Below are 19,587 nucleotides of genomic sequence, written 5' to 3' on the forward strand. Positions count from 1 at the left end.
GTTCTGTTTACATTATGATAGATGCATAAAAAAAGTTACCTACCGTTCTAAAATTTAATACATGTAATTAATGCCATTTCGTTTACAAAAGTATGACAAAAGATATATTGGGATAAAATGAATGAAAATAAGGCTTCATATATGATTTCTCGATCCAATAAATATTCTAATAATTAATCGATGACTTACACAAACTGGAAGAACCGAAGGACTGAAAATTGAACTATAAATTACACTTCAAACTTTTAGGAAACTGAAACATAGTAACTGAGAGTCTGAGATAAAACATCCGAGAAACTCAACACACCCATAAAAAGTAAATATCTTCAAAGTAACAACTTTGTAAATCTTCTTTCTCTGCACCAAACTTTCATATATATATATACTAGGAAACTTATACGGGCCGTGATAATCACGGCCCTAAAGAACTGATCGGTAAGCTAGTTTTAGATAGATTTTAAATGATAAATCTAATGTGAAAGGCTATAAGAAGTCCCAAATTTAATGTGTGGTAAATATTGTCAAAAATTTGTTGGGATCATTGCTAAACGGATTTAGAAATCTAAGAAAAATGTCTCATGTGTCACAAATATTATCATAAATAGCAAGAAATGCTCATTTTTATGCAACAACAGAACATGATCATGTTTTTTATATGAAGCAAAGTTTCTTTTGCCTTCTAGAAGCAACCATGTGGTTAGATACATGAATCATGCAAAAAAGATTAAAAATAGTTAATGAAATTGGCAAAATATTAAGGTAGTCCAAAAACTTAAGACTATAATGAATAAATGCTATCAACTTAAAGTGGTCATTATTATATATATATTAAAGTTATGAAAAGTTCTAATGACACATTGTCAATTTTGGTCCTCCAACTTACAACATTGACCCTTCATCTTTATGCTTTTGTTCACAAACAACCCTTTCACTTTGGTTTGAATTTTTCATAACCCTCGCCTTTTATTACATATTATTAGTATTTAGTCTTTTGGCAGAAATGGTCCCTCATCATTATTATTATTAGACAAAATTACACGATTGGTCCTGTGGTTTACCAGATTTAACATTCCCTTTTTGGTTTTAAATTAATGTTTTATTTATTAGAAAATAATCACCCAATACCATAAACCCACCCCCATCTCCCATCACCACCACCGCCAAAATTACAAAAATGGTCCATATGGTTTACCCATGGTGACAAATTCAGTCCCTACCACCTGAAAAGACCAAATTACCCTCACATTAACGGACAAAAAACAACCAACGTGCTACTTTACTTTACAAAGCAATACCTTCCGACCCCGGTAACGCCAGTGAATCTTTTCTAGTAGTAATTATCAAAGTCAATTGTTTTTAGTTCACAAGATTCCTTTGTTCTATCACCAAAGGGTATGTTGTACAATCAATTTATGTAAAATACTTTCTATTGGTCATCAAAGTTGCAAGCTTTAAGAAAAGGGGATAACTATTGAACATCAAAGTTACAAGCTTTTAAGAAAAGCGGATAACTATTAAGCTATAATCTTAAAGCTCTGTTATTACTTAAGAGGGTTAAATTTACATCAACTCAAAAAAACATTTCAACATTTTCCAATTTATGCAACAAAGTTTTCTTTATACAAACGTTTGACAAGCCTCTGTTTCATAAAAGAAAAATGAAGGTAAATGAGAGCAAGAGCCAGTGTTATCCCCATTAAAAAGAATGGTAATTGCAATACTGGTCAAAGAAATGAAAGTATTGTGCTATAATAAACATATCATGGAAGCTAGATCTGCTGTTTGGTGAATGAAAATCATATGCAAAAGATGGCTCCCTTTGGATATAATCAAACCGTCTATACTTCCATGAAGATGCTTTGCAATAAAGACGCAAGCAAAACTAAATGAGAGAGTATCTTCTTGATTTCAATGATTAGCCTAATAGAAATTCATTGAGACTACAATATTACATGTTTAATCAATTAGAAAATAAGAAAGGTAGATAATAACAAAGTGACATAAGAGTGATCAGGCAAGTCAACCTTAGCAGTGAATCCATTTGTGACATGGTTAAATCTCAATCCAAGTGACTGTCCAAACCACTCCACAAAAAAAAAACCATAAAATTAATTTTTTAAACCAAAATAGACATCGCCAACAGTCAACAGACATGAAAATGAAAACCATAAATAATATACTGCTACTTATCATAACCCATATCATACATTGTAGAGAGAAGAGATGAAGCAACAGTGAGCATCAGACTAAAAAGATTTAAAAAGGAAAAGCTCATCACAGGAATAAATGAATCTAGGATTTAAGCCCTTTACCTAGATTGATTACAGATTAACATTCAAATAAGCAACAAATAATATAGTTGTAATTTACCTTTTTAATTGTTACGTTCATGTTATAATTAGCAAATTATAGGGCTGGCTTCTATGAAAGTTGCAGGGATATGTATAGTGCCTCTCCATACATACATACATGAGTTGTCTCAAAGATTCATGGTTTTTATAGAACATTGAATTATTATCTGAAAGTTGTTGAGCCTCCTTGTAACCCTGTAAACATTCAGACCACAAATAGGGTCAGTTCTAATAAAAGTATTTACAACTGTGGATACCTTTTTCACTTATTTTCGTTTCTGTCCATAGAGAAAACACTCTTCATCTCAACAAGCTCATGTTATAAAATACATTTAACATAGATAGTGAAGGTTTTAACACACAACTCATAATCATATTAGATAAGCTTTTCATTATTCTCTTGAATGCAACAAAATCTACTTTTGTAACACTTACATAAGGTGGTTATGATGGATTCCTAGCTAACTTGGTCAAATTTTCAACAAACCCTTAACTAAATCCTTCATTACATATATTTTAGTTTTGTTTTTCTCTATGTTGTTCAACTATATCTCCAATACCCCCTTTCACCCTAATGTGTTGATCTCAATGGAACATTTTTAGTTAAAAAGTAAGAGAACGTATTGACAAGTCATACCATCTTTACGAGCAAGGCACACACATGAAGACGAAAACCTTGCTCCGATAATCAAATATTCCGAAACTCAGTGAAGCAAATGATCAAACACCTGGTGTGCAATGAAAATCCAACACCATAAAAAATAAAAACAAATAAAAAACTAAAAATTAAAAGAAGCTTGAACACAAAATTGTGTATACCTGTAAAGTACAATAACCAAACCTTGAAAATCTATGAAAAAATCCCATAATTCATCAAGCTGCTCTCACCTGTGGTCACAAGAAACCAAAATCACATAAAAGACTACACACACATAAAAAAAATATAAAAAATAAAAAATGGAAGTTTCACTGACAGAAAGCGTTGTCAACGATAAAAAAAGGAAGTAAGCACTTGGGGATGATGATGAATAGTTAGTGATGGTGGATGTATTTTCAACATATGATTTACCTCGAGAGCCAGCATTAGCATGAAAAACAGGAATCACTCTGATAACCTGTTGCAAAGACGTTCCGACATCATTAGGCCAGTCAAAATAATAAATCGCATCAATGAATTTCAAATATCCGTTTTTAGTTTTCAAAAGTAAAACTTAATTGTTTTGGTAGAAAAAGAAATTTGGAGATGCACAGGAGAAGGGGAGAACCTGAATCAACGAATCTGACATGAGGTTTCTTCTTCTTCTTCTTCTTCTTCTTCTTTTCAACCATCGATGACCAGGAGAAAATGATGAGGATGAACGGCACCTTCAATTTATAACATATGATTAATTTGTCTACAAATTGTTCATCCATAGAAGCTATTTTAGACACCCTATTCATGTTAGCGCTACCTTGGAGCAAAAAGGGAAGATAAGAAGAACAAGTCGAAGATGGAATAGAGCTCGGACCCTAAATTTAAAACCCAATGAAACCTAGAACAAAACAATCTGTAATAGCGGTGTACTGTATTGATTGATCTTAATTTTAAATGATTGTTTTTGCTACAAATCAACAACAACAAAAAGTAGAACCTATTAACTGGACCATAACAGGGGTAGTCATCGGTGGGTGAAACATGGATGTCCACCGGCAACGTCAACTGCCCAAGGGGACAAATTTCCCATCTTGAAAAACCAATTTCGGTTAGGTTATGTGGCGATGCTTTAAAATCGATGCTTATACAGAGATTCTAGAGAGAGAAAAAGAGAATACGAAGAGAGGAGAGGATCAATTATTTGAAAATGAGAAAAAGGAAAAGACAATAGAGGATCAGTTATATGAAGCTTTAAATTTCAGTCGGTGTAGAATACAGAGAATAACGTGTCGTGAGAAAGAGATGCCGAAGAAGGTGACTCAGCCGCCAATCATAACAACTGGCAAGGCTAGAAGCAAGAGATGGCAAGGCTACAAGCAAAACCGACAGTGAAGTCTCTTGCCGCGTGAGGTCAGGATGACGGTGGGGGTGAAGCAGGCAGCCACCAAGCTAACCGGTATATGACGTATAGGAAACTTACCACTGTATAAGTTCAAACTGGTCGCCATAGCCTTCTTATTGGGGGAGGGAAGAAGCTCGTCGACGTGGACATAAGCAAAAATCTTCAACATATATATATATATATATATATATATATATATATATATAGAAATTAAATTGCCTCCTACTTTTTATGCCTACAAATATTCATACCCAATAACATTGTGACACGTGTCATTATTCCACCATTCAATTTAATTTTATTTGATATATTCCTAATATAATCTTAATGAGATAGTTAAGTAAATATGGACTGCTAACACATGTCATAATTTTAATAGGTAGAAATATTTATAGGCATAAAAGGTAGGAGGTAATTTAATTTCTCATATATATATATATATATATATATATATATATATACACACGATCTACTCATGAATATAAGCAAACAATCAAAAAAGTGTGTAAACTGATCGTGTGATGGATTGGCCATTTTTTTTCTATTGTTGTGGAGGGTATTGCTGAGGAGGGTGCTGCTGAGGAGGGTATTGCTGATGAGTGTACTGCTGAGGAGTGTATTGTTGAGGATATTTCTCGAGATCAACACCGGCACCAACTGGGAGTGGACCTGTAGGACCTGTCGCGGCTTGTGTTACTGAAGATATTGTAAGATACGCACCAATCCCGAAAACTGCACTTAACAGAGCTAATATGGCTCCTGCTGCAAATATTCCTGGCTTCACAACATAACATGTAATATAACCATATGAATCAATCTGTCCGCCTTGTCTATTATTTAGTGCTGCAGCTGTAAGCAATAGTATCACAGCTATAACTGAAGCTACCCTGGATGTTAAAAAATATGTTAGTTTTATCCGATAGCATAAAGATTGTCATGATAATAATCAGAAAACAAGAATATCCATGTGGCCTACGTACGTACCATGACAATACAAAAAGTAGTTTTGTAATTGGGGTCGAATTAGGGTCGCTTCGACAACAACCAGATCCAAACCAAACACTTATGTAAATTCGTGTAATGATGGTGAAGATAGCTGATACGATTCCAAGTGCAAGTGCTGGACTATTTGGATAAACACACGAATCAAGCACCATAAAGACTTCAGAAACCTGCATCCGTGCATGCCCACAACACATATATCATTATAATGTCAAAATCATTTCGTGAGTTTAATTTACCAAATAACAGGCATATTATTTTTTTTATTATCTTAACCCTAGTTGCTTCCCCCGCAAAACCGGTGGATGCAGCTATTATTCCGAGGACCGCTGCAATTGCGCAGTGCACTGCAACTTTGCTATCCATTTATGAGGTCTGTGTGAAACTGTTGAGTGTTAATGAAGAAGCTTGTGGATGAATACAGCTTGTGAAGGAAAGTGTAAGTATATATCAAGGTTCTAAAAAGCTCATCATGGCTCCGCCATGGCGCGTCATGGCTCCGCCATGACACGTCATTGCTTCAAGGCTTGTACCTGTCGCCAATCTTTAACAAAACGCCGTCTTAACTCATATATGTGTATAAAAATTGATAATAGTTGAAAATACATATAAAAATATTAATTATATACAAAATAGTCGTCTTAAGTCACGCCTTACAAACGACGTAACTCGCCAAGGCTCAGAAAAGCTTGAGGCTTGACATTGCCGTCAAGTCACGCCTTACGTTTTTTAGAACCTTGGTATATATAGATAGGTACACATTAAAGTGGATACTAAGAAACGAAATACACGACGTTTACTTTCTTATGTCGACCTAACACGACCTAACACTGGTCAACCATTCTTTAATGGTAAATAAGTATATAATAACAATAAAGATTTATATAAAATTTTGCATAAGTTTTTCATTATTATTATTATTATTATTATTATTATTATTATTATTAGGTTACCCGTGAAAACCACAGATAAAAGATTTATAAAACATATTTATTTTATTAATAAGATTTAAGTTTTCTTAAAACTTTTATATTGGTTATTTAAAATAATATATATATATATATATATATATATATATATATATATATATATATATATATATATATATATATATATTATCATATCATATCATACTATATTATAAAAGAAGCATTTTTCATTTTACCACATTCGTTTGAAACTCTCATGCATTTTTCCTTTCACCACATTCTGTAACATTCTGATTCCGGGGTATAACATTTCTATTGTAATACTGAGTTTCATGGGCGACTCGACGAGTTAGTGCCTCAACTCGTCGAGTAGAGTCGCATTGGGTGACGAGGATTAATGAGCTGACTCGACGAGTCTGTGTTTCGACTCGCCGAGTCAGCACTGGTGAAGGAAACCCTAAACTTTCGGGCCTATGACCTATTTAAAGGCACTTATAGCTTCATTTGCGGCTCATCTTCTGATCAACTCTCCTGTGTGAAACCCTAGGCGGCCATGGAAGCTAAGAGAGAGTCCTTGAGCTTGTATCAAGTGTTTTGATGGACCTTTTTGGAAGAAGAGGAGTGAGCTTCAAGCAAGGAGTGAGATGAGGCTGTGGGATCTAGCATTTCTTCTCAAAGAGCTTCTCTGGAAGGTAAAAAGACCACACCTTTCTCATCTATTTAGTTGGATCTCATATCTATGAAAATTTAGGGCTTTTGTCATTTTGGTTGGGTTTTGAGTAGCATGTGTTATCCAGAAGTCTAGACCTCAGATCTGGACCTTGTGAGGTCCTTAGAGTTTAGATGTCCCAACTTTATTCATCCATATGAGGGTTTCTGGGCTTAATCATTCATGAAAGGCATGTATTAGCATTTTGGAGCAATAACCTCATGTATGAACGTAAAGATCGAAGCTTTACGTGATTATTGAGCCTTGAGATGATAGATCTAGTGTTTGGAGTGATAGATCTGATTGAAATCGTCTGAATGAACATTTGGTCTGAATGAACTCGCCGAGTCAATGAGCCGACTCGACGAGTTGGTTAGGGTTTGTCCCGAAGAGCTGAATCATGCAATAGCTCGACGAGTTAGGGGTCAACTCGACGAGCTGAGCTGGACTTTCACGAGTTAGTGGACTCGACAAGTCACAAGGGTGCACTCGGCGAGTCTGGTCAAAATTGGACCGTTGACTGGAGTTGACTTCAGTTGACCTTAGGGTTTGGTCAAACTGATTAAGAAGGGTCAGGGAGGGGTAGAAGGGTCTTCTACCCATTCTCTAGAGATGAAGATGTAAAGAGAGTATTGATTAGAATTATTATCATTGTGCTAGGCGGAGGCTAGATCGAGGATATCGAGCACGAGAGTTTACTAGACATCTTACGAGGTGAGTCCTCTCACTATACATTACCTAGAGTGGTATCTATGTGCAGACCGGAGGGTCTTATGTGTTATGTGTTTACTTGAGATTATGTGCATTGTGATTTATGTATGCTATGTGATATTTAGACCAGACCGGAGGGTCCAACGACTTACGAGGCCAGAGGGTCCTCAAGCAGACCGGACCGGAGGGTCCAACGATTTAAACCGGACCAGAGGGTCCAACGAGCTAGACCGGACTGGAGGGTCCAACGAGCTACGAGACTGGAGGGTCCCGCTGAGACACATTGACCAGAGGGTCTTACCGAGTTATAGCCTCGAGTGGCTTATGTGTTGTATGTGGTTTTTTTGGGAACTCACTAAGCATTTATGCTTACCGTGTTACGCGATATGTGTTTCAGGTACTACCGAGGATCGCGGGAAGGGGCCGACATGATTTGTACACACTGGCAGAGGATTATGTTTTTGAGATTATGGGATATGTTTTATTGTGATGACATTTGATACACATGAGATTTTGAGAATATTATATGAGTTTTATTGTGTTTGAAAAATGAAAAATTGTTTTAAAATTTACGTCGTTATAAGTTGGTATCAAAGCCAGGTTTGAGGGATTCGGATGCACCTTCGGGTAAATCTGGACTCAAACTGAGGATTTGAGAAAAAAATTTCAGAGAAATGATTTTTCTAAAGCGAGAAAGAGTTTCTAAGAGAAAACAAGGAAGAGCAGTGTGTACAATCAGCTAGAGCCCGAACCGTGATTTCCCAAAATACCCTTACTTTTGTTTTATGAGATATTTATGAGATATATTATGAGATATTATGCATGCTAGAGGCAGGCTAGGTATTTCATATTTTAGGACTAGAGTGGCCTGATTTGTGATGCCTTAGCCTAGGAGTTGCTGTTATCTGTGATGTGCTTCCGAGTATGTGCTGAGTAAGAGTATCCAGCAAGAATCCTTTTAGAGAAGGATTTGAGTAGAGGAGTAATCTAGGAGAGATATCTAGATGAGCATTGTGGAGCCTATTAAGAGAGTAGTTAGATACCCGCGATGGGTAGAGTTGCTGAGTTCGGTGATATCTTTTGAGTATGAGTAGAGCAATTGGAGTTATCACCTAGAGTGGGTTTTACGTGTTTATTCGATGCCCGAATGCTGCTTGCTTCGTGCTTTGTGGAACTTTCAATGATGGGAGTCAGCTACCAAGTGAATATGACGATATTCAGGAGGTAGATGGTTGGCATCATTAGGAGTTCTTCAGCAGCTGATGGCGGAGAAGTGTGAGGACCTAGGAAGAGCCTAGGAAGTGACATTATTCAGATGAGTACGCTGACAGAGTAGAGCATTTTACTGGGAAGCGAGCACGCGTGACGAGATTAGTGATTGAGAAGGTTGAACACTACTTAGGGACTCTGGGATGGTCCGTGTAGAGAGTATGGGTAGATGTGGCAGGTAGTATGGGCCCGTACTACTGAAAGCAGAGGACCCATACTCGATGCAGGGAGTATTCCGGAGGATCTAAGTAGCAGATCGAGAGGTGATGTCATGGTTCGAGTACCATGATTTGGGGCGGATTGAGAAGAGAGAACATGGTTCGAGTACCATGATTTGTAACAGATTAAGAGGATATAACATGGTTCGAGTACCATGATTCATAGCAGATCGAGAGGTGGTCACATGGTTTGAGTACCATGACACGTGGCGGTTAGTGCTTCTGGTTTTACCGGTTATTCCGTGGTGATTGTCTAGACTGAGATCAGATGTGAAAGAGTATGGGGCCAGAGGGCCATGATGAACGAGTTTTAGTGGAGCATCCATTGGGAGGGAAATCGAGTTAGCTCCGAGGGATTGTTGGTGAGATGCCAGTTGGAGTCGCAAGACTCAGGGATGAGTAAGGATGGTGTGTTATGGAATACGGTCTGGGCTGAGCGACCAGCCGATAGTGGAGATGTCACTTTCTGTGACCTGAGTGGTGCTACTTCAGTTTTCTGCGGGAAGCAGGAGAGATACTGAGTTTTTGGTTCAGAGTTGAAGGTAAACCCTGTGGGGTAGCAAGCATGGTGACCTTTTCACCAAAATGTTTAGGCAGTATGTTGGCTGCGAGGTATTCTTATACCAGGAAAGAGTCATTAGAGGGACTAAGACGGATGAGAACAAAGAGGTGCCTTGTTGGGGAAAAGGTGCTGTTATTAGTAGTTTCCGGTGGTAAAAAAAGGAGTATATCGGGGCAGTGGCCCTCGTGGTCTACATTGTGTATCAACAGTGAGAATGAGGTCTGTGCTTTTATGATTATTCCCGATTTGGGAGGCGGGTCAAGGAGATAGAGTCGAAGTGCGCGATAGGGCACTATTTCCGGATTAGAGACAGATTGGATTCGGAACAGTGGGGTTTCTGGCGGTGTGTCAGTCTGAGCCTTCAAGGTGACTAGATGCAGTCATCTAGGGAGGATTCCAAGATTTTGTCAGGGACGGAAATTGGAGAGTGTTTGGTTTCCTTTGGGAAGGCCCTGGGATGATTGCGTAACACTTTTAAGAGTCAAGTGTGTCATGACTGGTGAGACAATCTTCTGAGTAGGTTGTGGATGTGCCAATTGGTGATTGTTCGAACCCTGAGTGGGGGAGAACTAGTTTTCCAGTTAGGGGACCAGTGATCCATTCATGTGCGGTCAGAGGAATGGTTATGGGAATTTGCGTTGCGGACGCATAAGCCCGAGGAGGAGGCGAGGTGCCAGATGGGAAGATGTATGAGTTTGTGTTTAAGAAAAGATGAGTGGATCCATGGCAGGTGGCCGTGGATTGGAAAATTCATTGTGGCCTATGATTTCGGGGTTAACATATGTCGAGTTCGAGTGCGACCGGGTCGCTGGATTGCGGATGCAATAGCTGAGATTTGCAAGTGAGGGTATAGATTGTAATCTATACCCCTGGAAGGGCAGCAGTTGATTCGTCAACCAATTTCAGGGTCGATATGAGTAGTTCCGTAAGGGTAGTGACCAGTAGAGGGGGAATTTCGGGTTTTCGACAACATGTTCTGGGCCATTGACGATGCCTCGGTATTTCAATTGGGAGATGGAATACCCTGAGGTTACAAGTGGTGCGAGAGGAAGATCGGTTGAGAGATTCTGAAAGAGCAATGCGGTATCCAAGCATGGTGTCGTGAGTATGAGATCAGTGGATTGGGCAAAACATCGTGAGATTCTGTGTTGGTGTACCGAGGTATCCGGGTATGATGTCCTTATTTCTAGATTATTCTGAGTTCTGAGTTGAGAGCTGGCAAGTGGTGTAGCAAGTATCTATGGTTCCAGTGGGAGCACTTCGACTAATTGATGTTAAACGAAATTAATTAAGAATGAGGATTGCAGTGAGAAAAGGAGTTTGTCACGATGGTTGCCGTCAGGAGTAATGACACTTATTTTTGGATGGGTATGTATGCATCTATCTATGTGGGCCGTGGAATGTGGGTTAATGGATGCAGTGTATGGCGTCGACTTGAGGATGAGACCGTGAGTGGTAAGAGAAGGTGATGTAAGGCTGCAGGGAGCTGCAACATCCATGAGTTAGCAAAGGGGTGTGGTGATACTACGGGGAGCTGTAGTATTCACCAGTCAGTGAAAGGTTGTTGTGATGCTGCGGGGAGCCGTAGTACTCACTAGTTAGTGAAAGGTTGTTGTGATGCTGCGGGGAGCCGTAGTATTCACCAGTCAGCGAGAGGTTGTTGTGATGCTACGGGGAGCCGTAGTATTCACCAGGCAGCGAGAGGTTGTTGTGATGTTGCGGGGAGCCGTAGTACTCACTAGTTAGTGAAAGGTTGTGATGCTGCGGGGAGCCGTAGTACTCACTAGTTAGTGAAAGGTTGCTGTGATGCTGCGGGGAGCCGTAGTACTCACCAGTCAGCGAGAGGTTGTTGTGATGCTACGGGGAGCCGTAGTATTCACCAGTCAGCGAGAGGTTGTTGTGATGCTGCGGGGAGCCGTAGTACTCACTAGTTAGTGAAAGGTTGCTGTGATGCTGCGGGGAGCCGTAGTACTCACTAGCCAGCAAGAGGGTGTTGTGATGAGTACTCTCTGGTCAGAGCAAGACGCAGAAGAGTTTTAGGCTTGGGTAGCCCTAATATTTGAGTTCTTGAGAGCCTGGTGGTCGAACCAGGGGCGAGACTGGGGTCTCCATATTTGTCGGGAATCGTTATACTCTGAATTGAGTGGTGATTGTCGCAACCCAAGGGAATTGGAGAAGTGGTATACGTGCGGGTTGCGGGTCATGAGTCATGAGTTGAGTGCTTCATTGGGTCGAGCGGTTCCAACTCTGGGTCAGACCAAACTCTCAAGTTTGAGTTTGGTTCTGGTGGTGCGTTGGGTAGGCGAGATGAGATTCTGGATTTTGAGATGGGTTCCATGTTGAGGGGTATTGTTTATCATCTGATGTCTTAGACCTGTGTAGGTCAGTACTCGGGTACGGGAGGTACCGCGAGATGCATGGAACTATGAGCAGTAAACAACAGAGGTCGAGGTTAAGTCGATCATCAGTTGGGAATGTAGCATTTGCTTGGGGTAAGGCGAACTTCGTGACTTGTGTGTCACAATGGGCCGATGTAGTTATTGTGAGAAGGAAACCATTGAGACGGTTGGGATAATGCAATGGATAACCTTGGAGGTTCAACTGTTGGGTCGAGATCAGACCTGGTACTCAGTGTTAAAAAGGGATATGAGAAATGGAGCTGAGGCTTATGATTTTTAGATGTCTGAGGACACTTCTGAGCGAGCATGATTATTCTCTGGTGTCTGAGGGCAGGGTGTTGAGAATTAATTGTCCGGATGGGTTCTGTTAGCAGTTTAGTGGATGAGCCCTGGTGGGATGTGAACCCTTCCGTTTCTTGGGGCGTGATTCAGATCGTTACTATGTTTGGTATGAGTGATCGGTAGCCGATTGTTGGATTTTGTCTAAAGAGAATCAAAGGGGGAGTGAGTTATCAGGGTTTGTTATTCGTGGATCGTTGACTGGAGTTGACTTCAGTTGACCTTAGGGTTTGGTCAAACTGATTAAGAAGGGTCAGGGAGGGGTAGAAGGGTCTTCTACCCATTCTCTAGAAATGAAGATGTAAAGAGAGTATTGATTAGAATTATTATCATTGTGCTAGGCGGAGGCTAGATCGAGGATATCGAGCACAAGAGTTTACTAGACATCTTACGAGGTGAGTCCTCTCACTATACATTACCTAGAGTGGTATCTATGTGCAGACCGGAGGGTCTTATGTGTTATGTGTTTACTTGAGATTATGTGCATTGTGATTTATGTATGCTATGTGATATTTAGACTAGACCGGAGGGTCCAACGACTTACGAGGCCAGAGAGTCCTCAACCAGACCGGACCGGAGGGTCCAACGATTTAGACAGGACCAGAGGGTCCAACGAGCTAGACCGGACCGGAGGGTCCAACGAGCTACGGGACTGGAGGGTCCCGCTGAGACACATTGACCAGAGGGTCTTACCGAGTTATAGCCTCGAGTGGCTTATGTGTTGTATGTGGTATTTTGGGGAACTCACTAAGCATTTATGCTTACCGTGTTACGCGATATGTGTTTCAGGTACTACCGAGGATCGCGGGAAGGCGCTGGCATGATTTGTACACACTGGCAGAGGATTATGTTTTTGAGATTCTGGGATATGTTTTATTGTGATGACATTTGATACACATGAGATTTTGAGAATATTATATGAGTTTTATTGTGTTTGAAAAATGAATTTTTTTTAAAAAATTTACGTCGTTACACATTCATTTGAAACTTTCATGACTTTTTAACTTCTTTCTAATAATAATTATAAGTTAGTTAATAAGGTTAAATAAATATCAAACATAAAGTGTAATCATATATCAACTAAATTTCAATATTAAAATAATATCTTTATTTCTACTTATAAAGTTATGTTTTTTAACTTTTAACATATCATAGTTAATTTAATAGTTTTCATATATTGTTTGATGTAAACCATTATCATTTTAAAGATATAATTTTGGAACAATTTATATGAAATACTTATTATTAATTTAAATATAACATTAAAGGGTCAACTTAAATATAAATTTTAGTTTAACTTAAACAACCCAAAAAAATATTTTGTAAATAGTTAAGATTGATAAATTGTAATGTCTTTCTAATAATAATTATAAGTTGGTTAATAATGTTAAATAAATATCAATCCTAAAGTGTAATCATAAATACGCTAAATGTCAATTTTGAAATAATATATTTACTTCTACTTATAATGTTATGTCTTTAACTTTTAACATATTATATTTAATTTATTAGATTTAAAATGTTGTTTTATGTAAACCATTATCAGTTTAAAGCTACAACTGTTGAACAGTTTGGACAAAATACTTAAATTGTTAATTTAAATATAACATTACAGTGTTAACTTAAATATAAATTTTAGTTCTACTTAAAAAACCAAAGAATATTTTGTAAATAGTTAAAAGTGATAAATTGTAGTGATAAATGCAAAACTTAAATTGTAATCTCAATTTAACTAAAATAATTCCTAAAGATATTTTTATAATCGTTAAAAGTTTTCAAATAAGTAGCTTAAATTAACTTACAATAACAATAGTTAAAAATAACTATATATAAATGATTATATTGTTACCTTTAAAATCAAAAAACAATGTTTGATGTTTTAAATAATTATAATGATAGAAATTAAAACATTAAGTAAATAAATTTTAAAAAATTAATTAATAATAACAACAACTATAAATAACATTAAATCATATATTATATTTAATTTTATTCATGTGTAACTTGCGGGTAGAAGTCATTCAAACGATTGAGATTATGCAGTTATAATAGATGTATATATATTATCATATACATAATTCAAAAAAATCAATATATTATATCAATTTAGTATACGAATCATTATATCAAATTTAACAACGTTATTGTTATATTAAAAAAACATATATTTGTAAAGACTTCAACTATATAGGTGTTTCTGCGCAACGGGCGGGCATTCGCCTAGTGTATATATATATATATATATATATATATATATATATATATATATATATATATATATATATATCCAATATATGTTTGTATGTAAAGACATTTAATATAATTATCATTTATAAAAAGGAATATAAGTTTGAATAGAGCGTAAACAAAACACAATCAATAATTGAAATGACATTGATATAATAAAAATTAAATATAACAAAAATATATTAAAAATAAATAAACACAACACAATAAATTACAAATTAAAAACCACAAATTGTTTATAAATTTCTAAAAACTTTCTTATACACACCATTGAAAGTTTTGTTTCTAAGTCTATCATGCTTATCTAAAATAAAAAATTTGAATTTTTATTTACTTTGAACTATAGATAAGACAACATACAATTGGTCATGTGAAAAAAATAGGATATTTGAGATAAAAACCAAACTTTGATAACGACTACCTTTCATTCTTATTAATTGTCATTGTAAAACATACAACTAATGAAAATTATCTTTTTTGATATTTGAGGGAGACTTTTTTTTCCAGAAAAACTTAAAAACGTTCTTGGAATAAAAGTTTGGTTTCCATTATTTTGAAGATATACATTGTTAGATATTATAAAATAATAATATAAGCTCCAATCGATAAACATTATAAACAACTATCTATCTAGTTAATATTAATGATAATAAATACTTGTATAAAGTTTAAATGTTATTGTAAAAAAATGTTAATAATGAATCATATAAATTTTGTAATCTAATATTTAATAATAATAACTTTTTGTGTTAAATTTTTTGTTATAAACGTATTCATGATTTAAAGAAAAAAAAGTAATGAGATAGCTCTAAAATGTTATTGGGAGAAAAAGAAAAAACAAAAGGAACTAAGATGCCTATTATTAAAAAGTGTAGGGACTAAATTAAAATTTTAATACATGGACTAAATTAAAAGCTTAAGTTATGCGTGAAATTGATTTCTTATCAACATAATATATGATTTTTAATAGTTTTTAATAGAGAATAGGAAAATACTTCCAGACACAGACAACACTCACGAAGATGGAGTTACACAGAGAAGAGATTTGTATATTTTTACTAAATAGAGTCAAAATCAAATACCGATTTGAATAGATGAGGGCAACAAGTGTAGATGAAAGGATTTATGATGAGTGTTTCTGCCATATTCATTCCGATTTCTTAATAGACAAAAGGAAACATACCTGCAAGAAGATCGTACGAATTCAAAACCTTGGAAAGAATGAATCTTGCGGCTCGCTTTGGTGGTTTGATTTTGATCCGATGAACAACAGGTAAAAAATTAGGTTTATTTTTTTGGTGAAAATGAAAATCGTGTATTGTGGGATCACTACAAATAAGTTTACCTTTGGTGGCACATATTTTTTGTGCCACTAATTTTTCATTGAAAATTTCAATTTCATTTTGCACTACCAGATCCGATTAAAAAGTGTTACAATTTAACCCTTTCCTAGATACTTGTTTACTAAGAAAATTAGTTTCATTGATAATAACAACAATGTTCAATCATACACAATCAACATTTTTTGAGATACATGTCGCTTGTTACCAGGTTACTTCTCGTTTCATGATTAATTTATGCCATATTCATCACTCATAGTTACATTATCCCCCATACAGACTGGCTCTAGACTTAACCAAAACAAGCAACCAATATTATTGATCACATCATAGATGTAATTAGTATTGCATATGAATGGGTTTAACCGTCTAATACTGGGATTAATTAATCTAAATATGACAGATAGTGGTTAAATGGAGGATTTCTTAGTGGTACATCCTAATATATGCATCTCTCTGTTTCATCATGTACGGTCTTTAGTATTTCTACCAACCATTAATGAGTTAAGATGCATATTATTTATTTATTGTTGGCGTGAGCTGTCATTAGAATATTTTAGGAATCAATTCTTTTATGTAAATTCCTTGATTATAGGAGTAGATTAGTCCCCAAGTTAGCTTCTTATGCTCCTGTATAAAGTCTTTCCTTCCTGTTATGAATTTAAATTGATATGAAATACAGAAATACACTTCTTATCATGGTATTAGGCACAGTTTGATCCAAATACTCTCTTCTACCTCTTGAAAATAAACTCCTTTTACCATATCATTCTTCCTCTTCGTACAGATCAAGCACCATGGGTGATGGTTCTTCTTTTTCTTCTTCTGAAACCTTGAATGCCAAAAATTCTGCTCAGATGGCAGACATACCACCCCTTATAGTTGAACCTTCTACTGCCCCGATTGGTATAAAACTAGATGATACCAATTATGCTATTTGGTCTCAAGTTGTTGAGATGTATATCTCAGGAAAAGACAAATTGGGATATATTAATGGTGATTTCCCACAACCATTACAGACAGACCCATCCTTCCGTAAATGGCGCACAGACAATGCCATTGTGGAAGGATGGTTGATCAACTCGATGAACCCATCACTGATCAACAACTTTATATAGGTTCCAACAGCAAAATCTGTATGGGATGCTGTTGCTACTACATATTTTGATGGCAGTGATACCTCCCAAGTTTATGCACTTCGACGACGGGTGACCCGCCTGAAGCAAAATGGTGGCTCATTGGAAAGATACTACAATGATCTACAAGGTATTTGGCACGAAATAGATTTCCGTCGCCCGAAACCCATGGAATGCTCTAATGATATACAAAAATATAATATGTTGATTCAAGAAGACAATGTGTATGCGTTTCTAGATAGACTTGATGATCGGCTTGATGGTATTCGAAGTGACATACTACAACTACAACCATTCCCCACAGTTGAACAAGTCTATGCTCATGTCCGTTGTGAAGCAGTTCGCCAGACAGTTATGAATATTGATGAAGCTGAGAACATTTATGGGGTAGTATTGGCATCAAAAGGACTTAAGCTTGGACAGTCCTCAAAACCTGCCTCATCAGAAATATGGTGTATCTAAGGGTAGAACCTTTAGTGATACCAAATGTACTCATTGTGGCAATCAGAAACATACTCGTGAAACTTGCTTCAAGCTTCACGGGTATCCAGACTGGTGGAACGGCTTCCAAGCAAAGAAAAAACGTGAAGGAAATCAGGTTGATGGTAGTGCGACCATTGGCATGGCAACAATTGCTGAAGGAATGTCACACTTTTCTCTCATTCCAGATGCAAAGATTCAAAATAAACATTCGACAAGTGAAGATTCGGGTATTGCATTTTTTAATTCATCTGAGCATGCTCAAAAAAATGAATGGATCATTAATTCTGGAGCCACAGACCACATGACCTTTGATTCTACTGATTTCTCAAAGACTTCCATACCACGAAGGACAAGCATTTGTAATGCTAATGGAGGTGTATCCACGGTTAAAGGACCATTATTTAATACACTTCATGTCCCTTCTCTTTCACATAAATTGTTATCTGTTGGGCAAGTTGCTACAGAACTGAACTATGTGGTACTAATTTATCCTCACTTTTGCTTATTTAAGGATATTCTCACCAAGGAGATAATTGGGCGTGGTACTAAAAGAGGGGGTTTGTATTACGTGGATGACTTCAATATAGGGCAGTCACATCCGGTTCATCATCCGAATGGAAACAAAGAACGTGAAATATGGCTTTGGCATAGACGGTTAGGACATCCATCTTTTGGTTACATGAAACACTTGTTTCCCGAGTTATTCTTGAATGTATCAGATTGCAATCTTAGATGTAACACATGCATTTTGGCTAAAAGCCACCGAGTTCCATATCCATTAAGTACTAATAAAAGTCATGTTCCCTTTGCTTTAATACATTCAGATGTGTGGGGGTCTTCTCTTATCTCTACTATGTCAAACACACGATGGTTTGTGACCTTTATAGATGATTGTACACGTGTGACATGGTTGCATTTTCTCAAACATAAAGATGAAGTCTTAGACATGTTTAAGTCATTCCATACCATGGTTCACACCCAATTTTCGACAAAAATACAGATTCTTCGATCAGATAATGGTGGGGAATATGTTAATCATAGATTCCGTGATTATTGTAAACAACATGGGCTTATTCATGAAACATCTTGCCCCCGAACACCACAACAAAATGGTGTTTCTGAGCGAAAAAATAGACATATCCTTGAAACTACTCGGGCATTGTTATTTGGGGCACATATTCCTAATCATTTTTGGGTTGATGGAGTTGCTACAATGGTGCATCTCCTTAACAGGATGCCTTCTAAAGTCTTGGGCTTTAAAACTCCACTTCAGGTTCTATCCTCATATGTTTCCATACCTACCATGATGATGCTTCCGCCTCGGGTCTTTGGGTGTGTTGCTTTTGTTCATTTACATAAGGATTAACGTACAAAACTTGATCCATGTGCTATTAGATGCATTTTCCTAGGTTATGGCTCCCATCAAAAAGGCTATCGATGTTACGATCCAGTTCATAAACGTAATTATGTGACTATGGACGTGACCTTCCTAGAGTCAGACACTTTTTTTTCAAAAAAATCCAACTCTGTACTTCAGGGGGAAACTCAAGATGAAGTACCGAATTGGTTACAGTTTGATTGGGGTCATGAAAGTGAGCTTATACCGACTAGTCCTACATCAGAGAGAAGTAAAAGTAACGAAAATATTGAGCCGTCAAACTCATCAGTGTCACATGACCACTACACCGAGCATATTCTTGAGGAAGAAAATGAACCCCCATATCTCTCCTGTACCATGCACCCAGTCTCCAGAGAATATTCCAGAGGTAAGTTCTCTAATTGTATCTTCAAGTTCTAATGATATAGATGCAACCATGGGCTATACTCTACCTTTCAGGTTCTTGACAAACACGTTG

The 19,587-nt window shown here is 36.9% G+C and overlaps 1 protein-coding gene and 1 long non-coding RNA gene across 5 annotated transcripts; both read right to left on the reverse strand.

The window, feature by feature from the left end:
- Window positions 1-1,818: 1,818 nt before the first annotated feature.
- On the reverse strand, window positions 1,819-4,540 carry LOC145118527 (uncharacterized). Of its 3 annotated transcripts, none has more exons than XR_013713339.1 (6): window positions 4,466-4,540; window positions 3,617-3,716; window positions 3,421-3,466; window positions 3,171-3,239; window positions 2,989-3,079; window positions 1,819-2,546 (listed from the first exon to the last, which is right to left on the reverse strand). It is a non-coding gene; the product is annotated as an uncharacterized LOC145118527 (long non-coding RNA). The 3 variants fall into 3 exon arrangements; XR_013713337.1 differs by lacking the exon at window positions 4,466-4,540 and adding an exon at window positions 3,803-4,458; XR_013713338.1 differs by lacking the exon at window positions 4,466-4,540 and adding an exon at window positions 3,803-4,458 and having other exon boundaries at window positions 3,326-3,466.
- Window positions 4,541-4,905: 365 nt separating this feature from the next.
- Window positions 4,906-16,114, reverse strand: LOC145119786 (protein MODIFYING WALL LIGNIN-1-like). 2 transcript variants are annotated; one of them, XM_079055519.1, is made up of 4 exons: window positions 15,956-16,114; window positions 5,666-5,933; window positions 5,372-5,559; window positions 4,906-5,274 (listed from the first exon to the last, which is right to left on the reverse strand). In XM_079055519.1, the coding sequence occupies exons 2-4, from the start codon at window positions 5,753-5,755 to the stop codon at window positions 4,929-4,931; spliced, it is 624 nt and encodes a 207-aa protein (XP_078911645.1). In that variant the 5' UTR covers window positions 5,756-5,933; window positions 15,956-16,114; the 3' UTR covers window positions 4,906-4,928. The 2 variants fall into 2 exon arrangements, with proteins under 2 accessions (XP_078911645.1, XP_078911646.1); XM_079055520.1 differs by lacking the exon at window positions 5,666-5,933.
- Between the last annotated feature and the right edge of the window lie 3,473 nt (window positions 16,115-19,587).

Source organism: Lactuca virosa, chromosome 6 (assembly GCF_052849685.1).
Source record: "Lactuca virosa cultivar CGN04683 chromosome 6, Lactuca_virosa_CGN04683_v6, whole genome shotgun sequence".
NCBI lineage: Eukaryota > Viridiplantae > Streptophyta > Magnoliopsida > Asterales > Asteraceae > Lactuca > Lactuca virosa.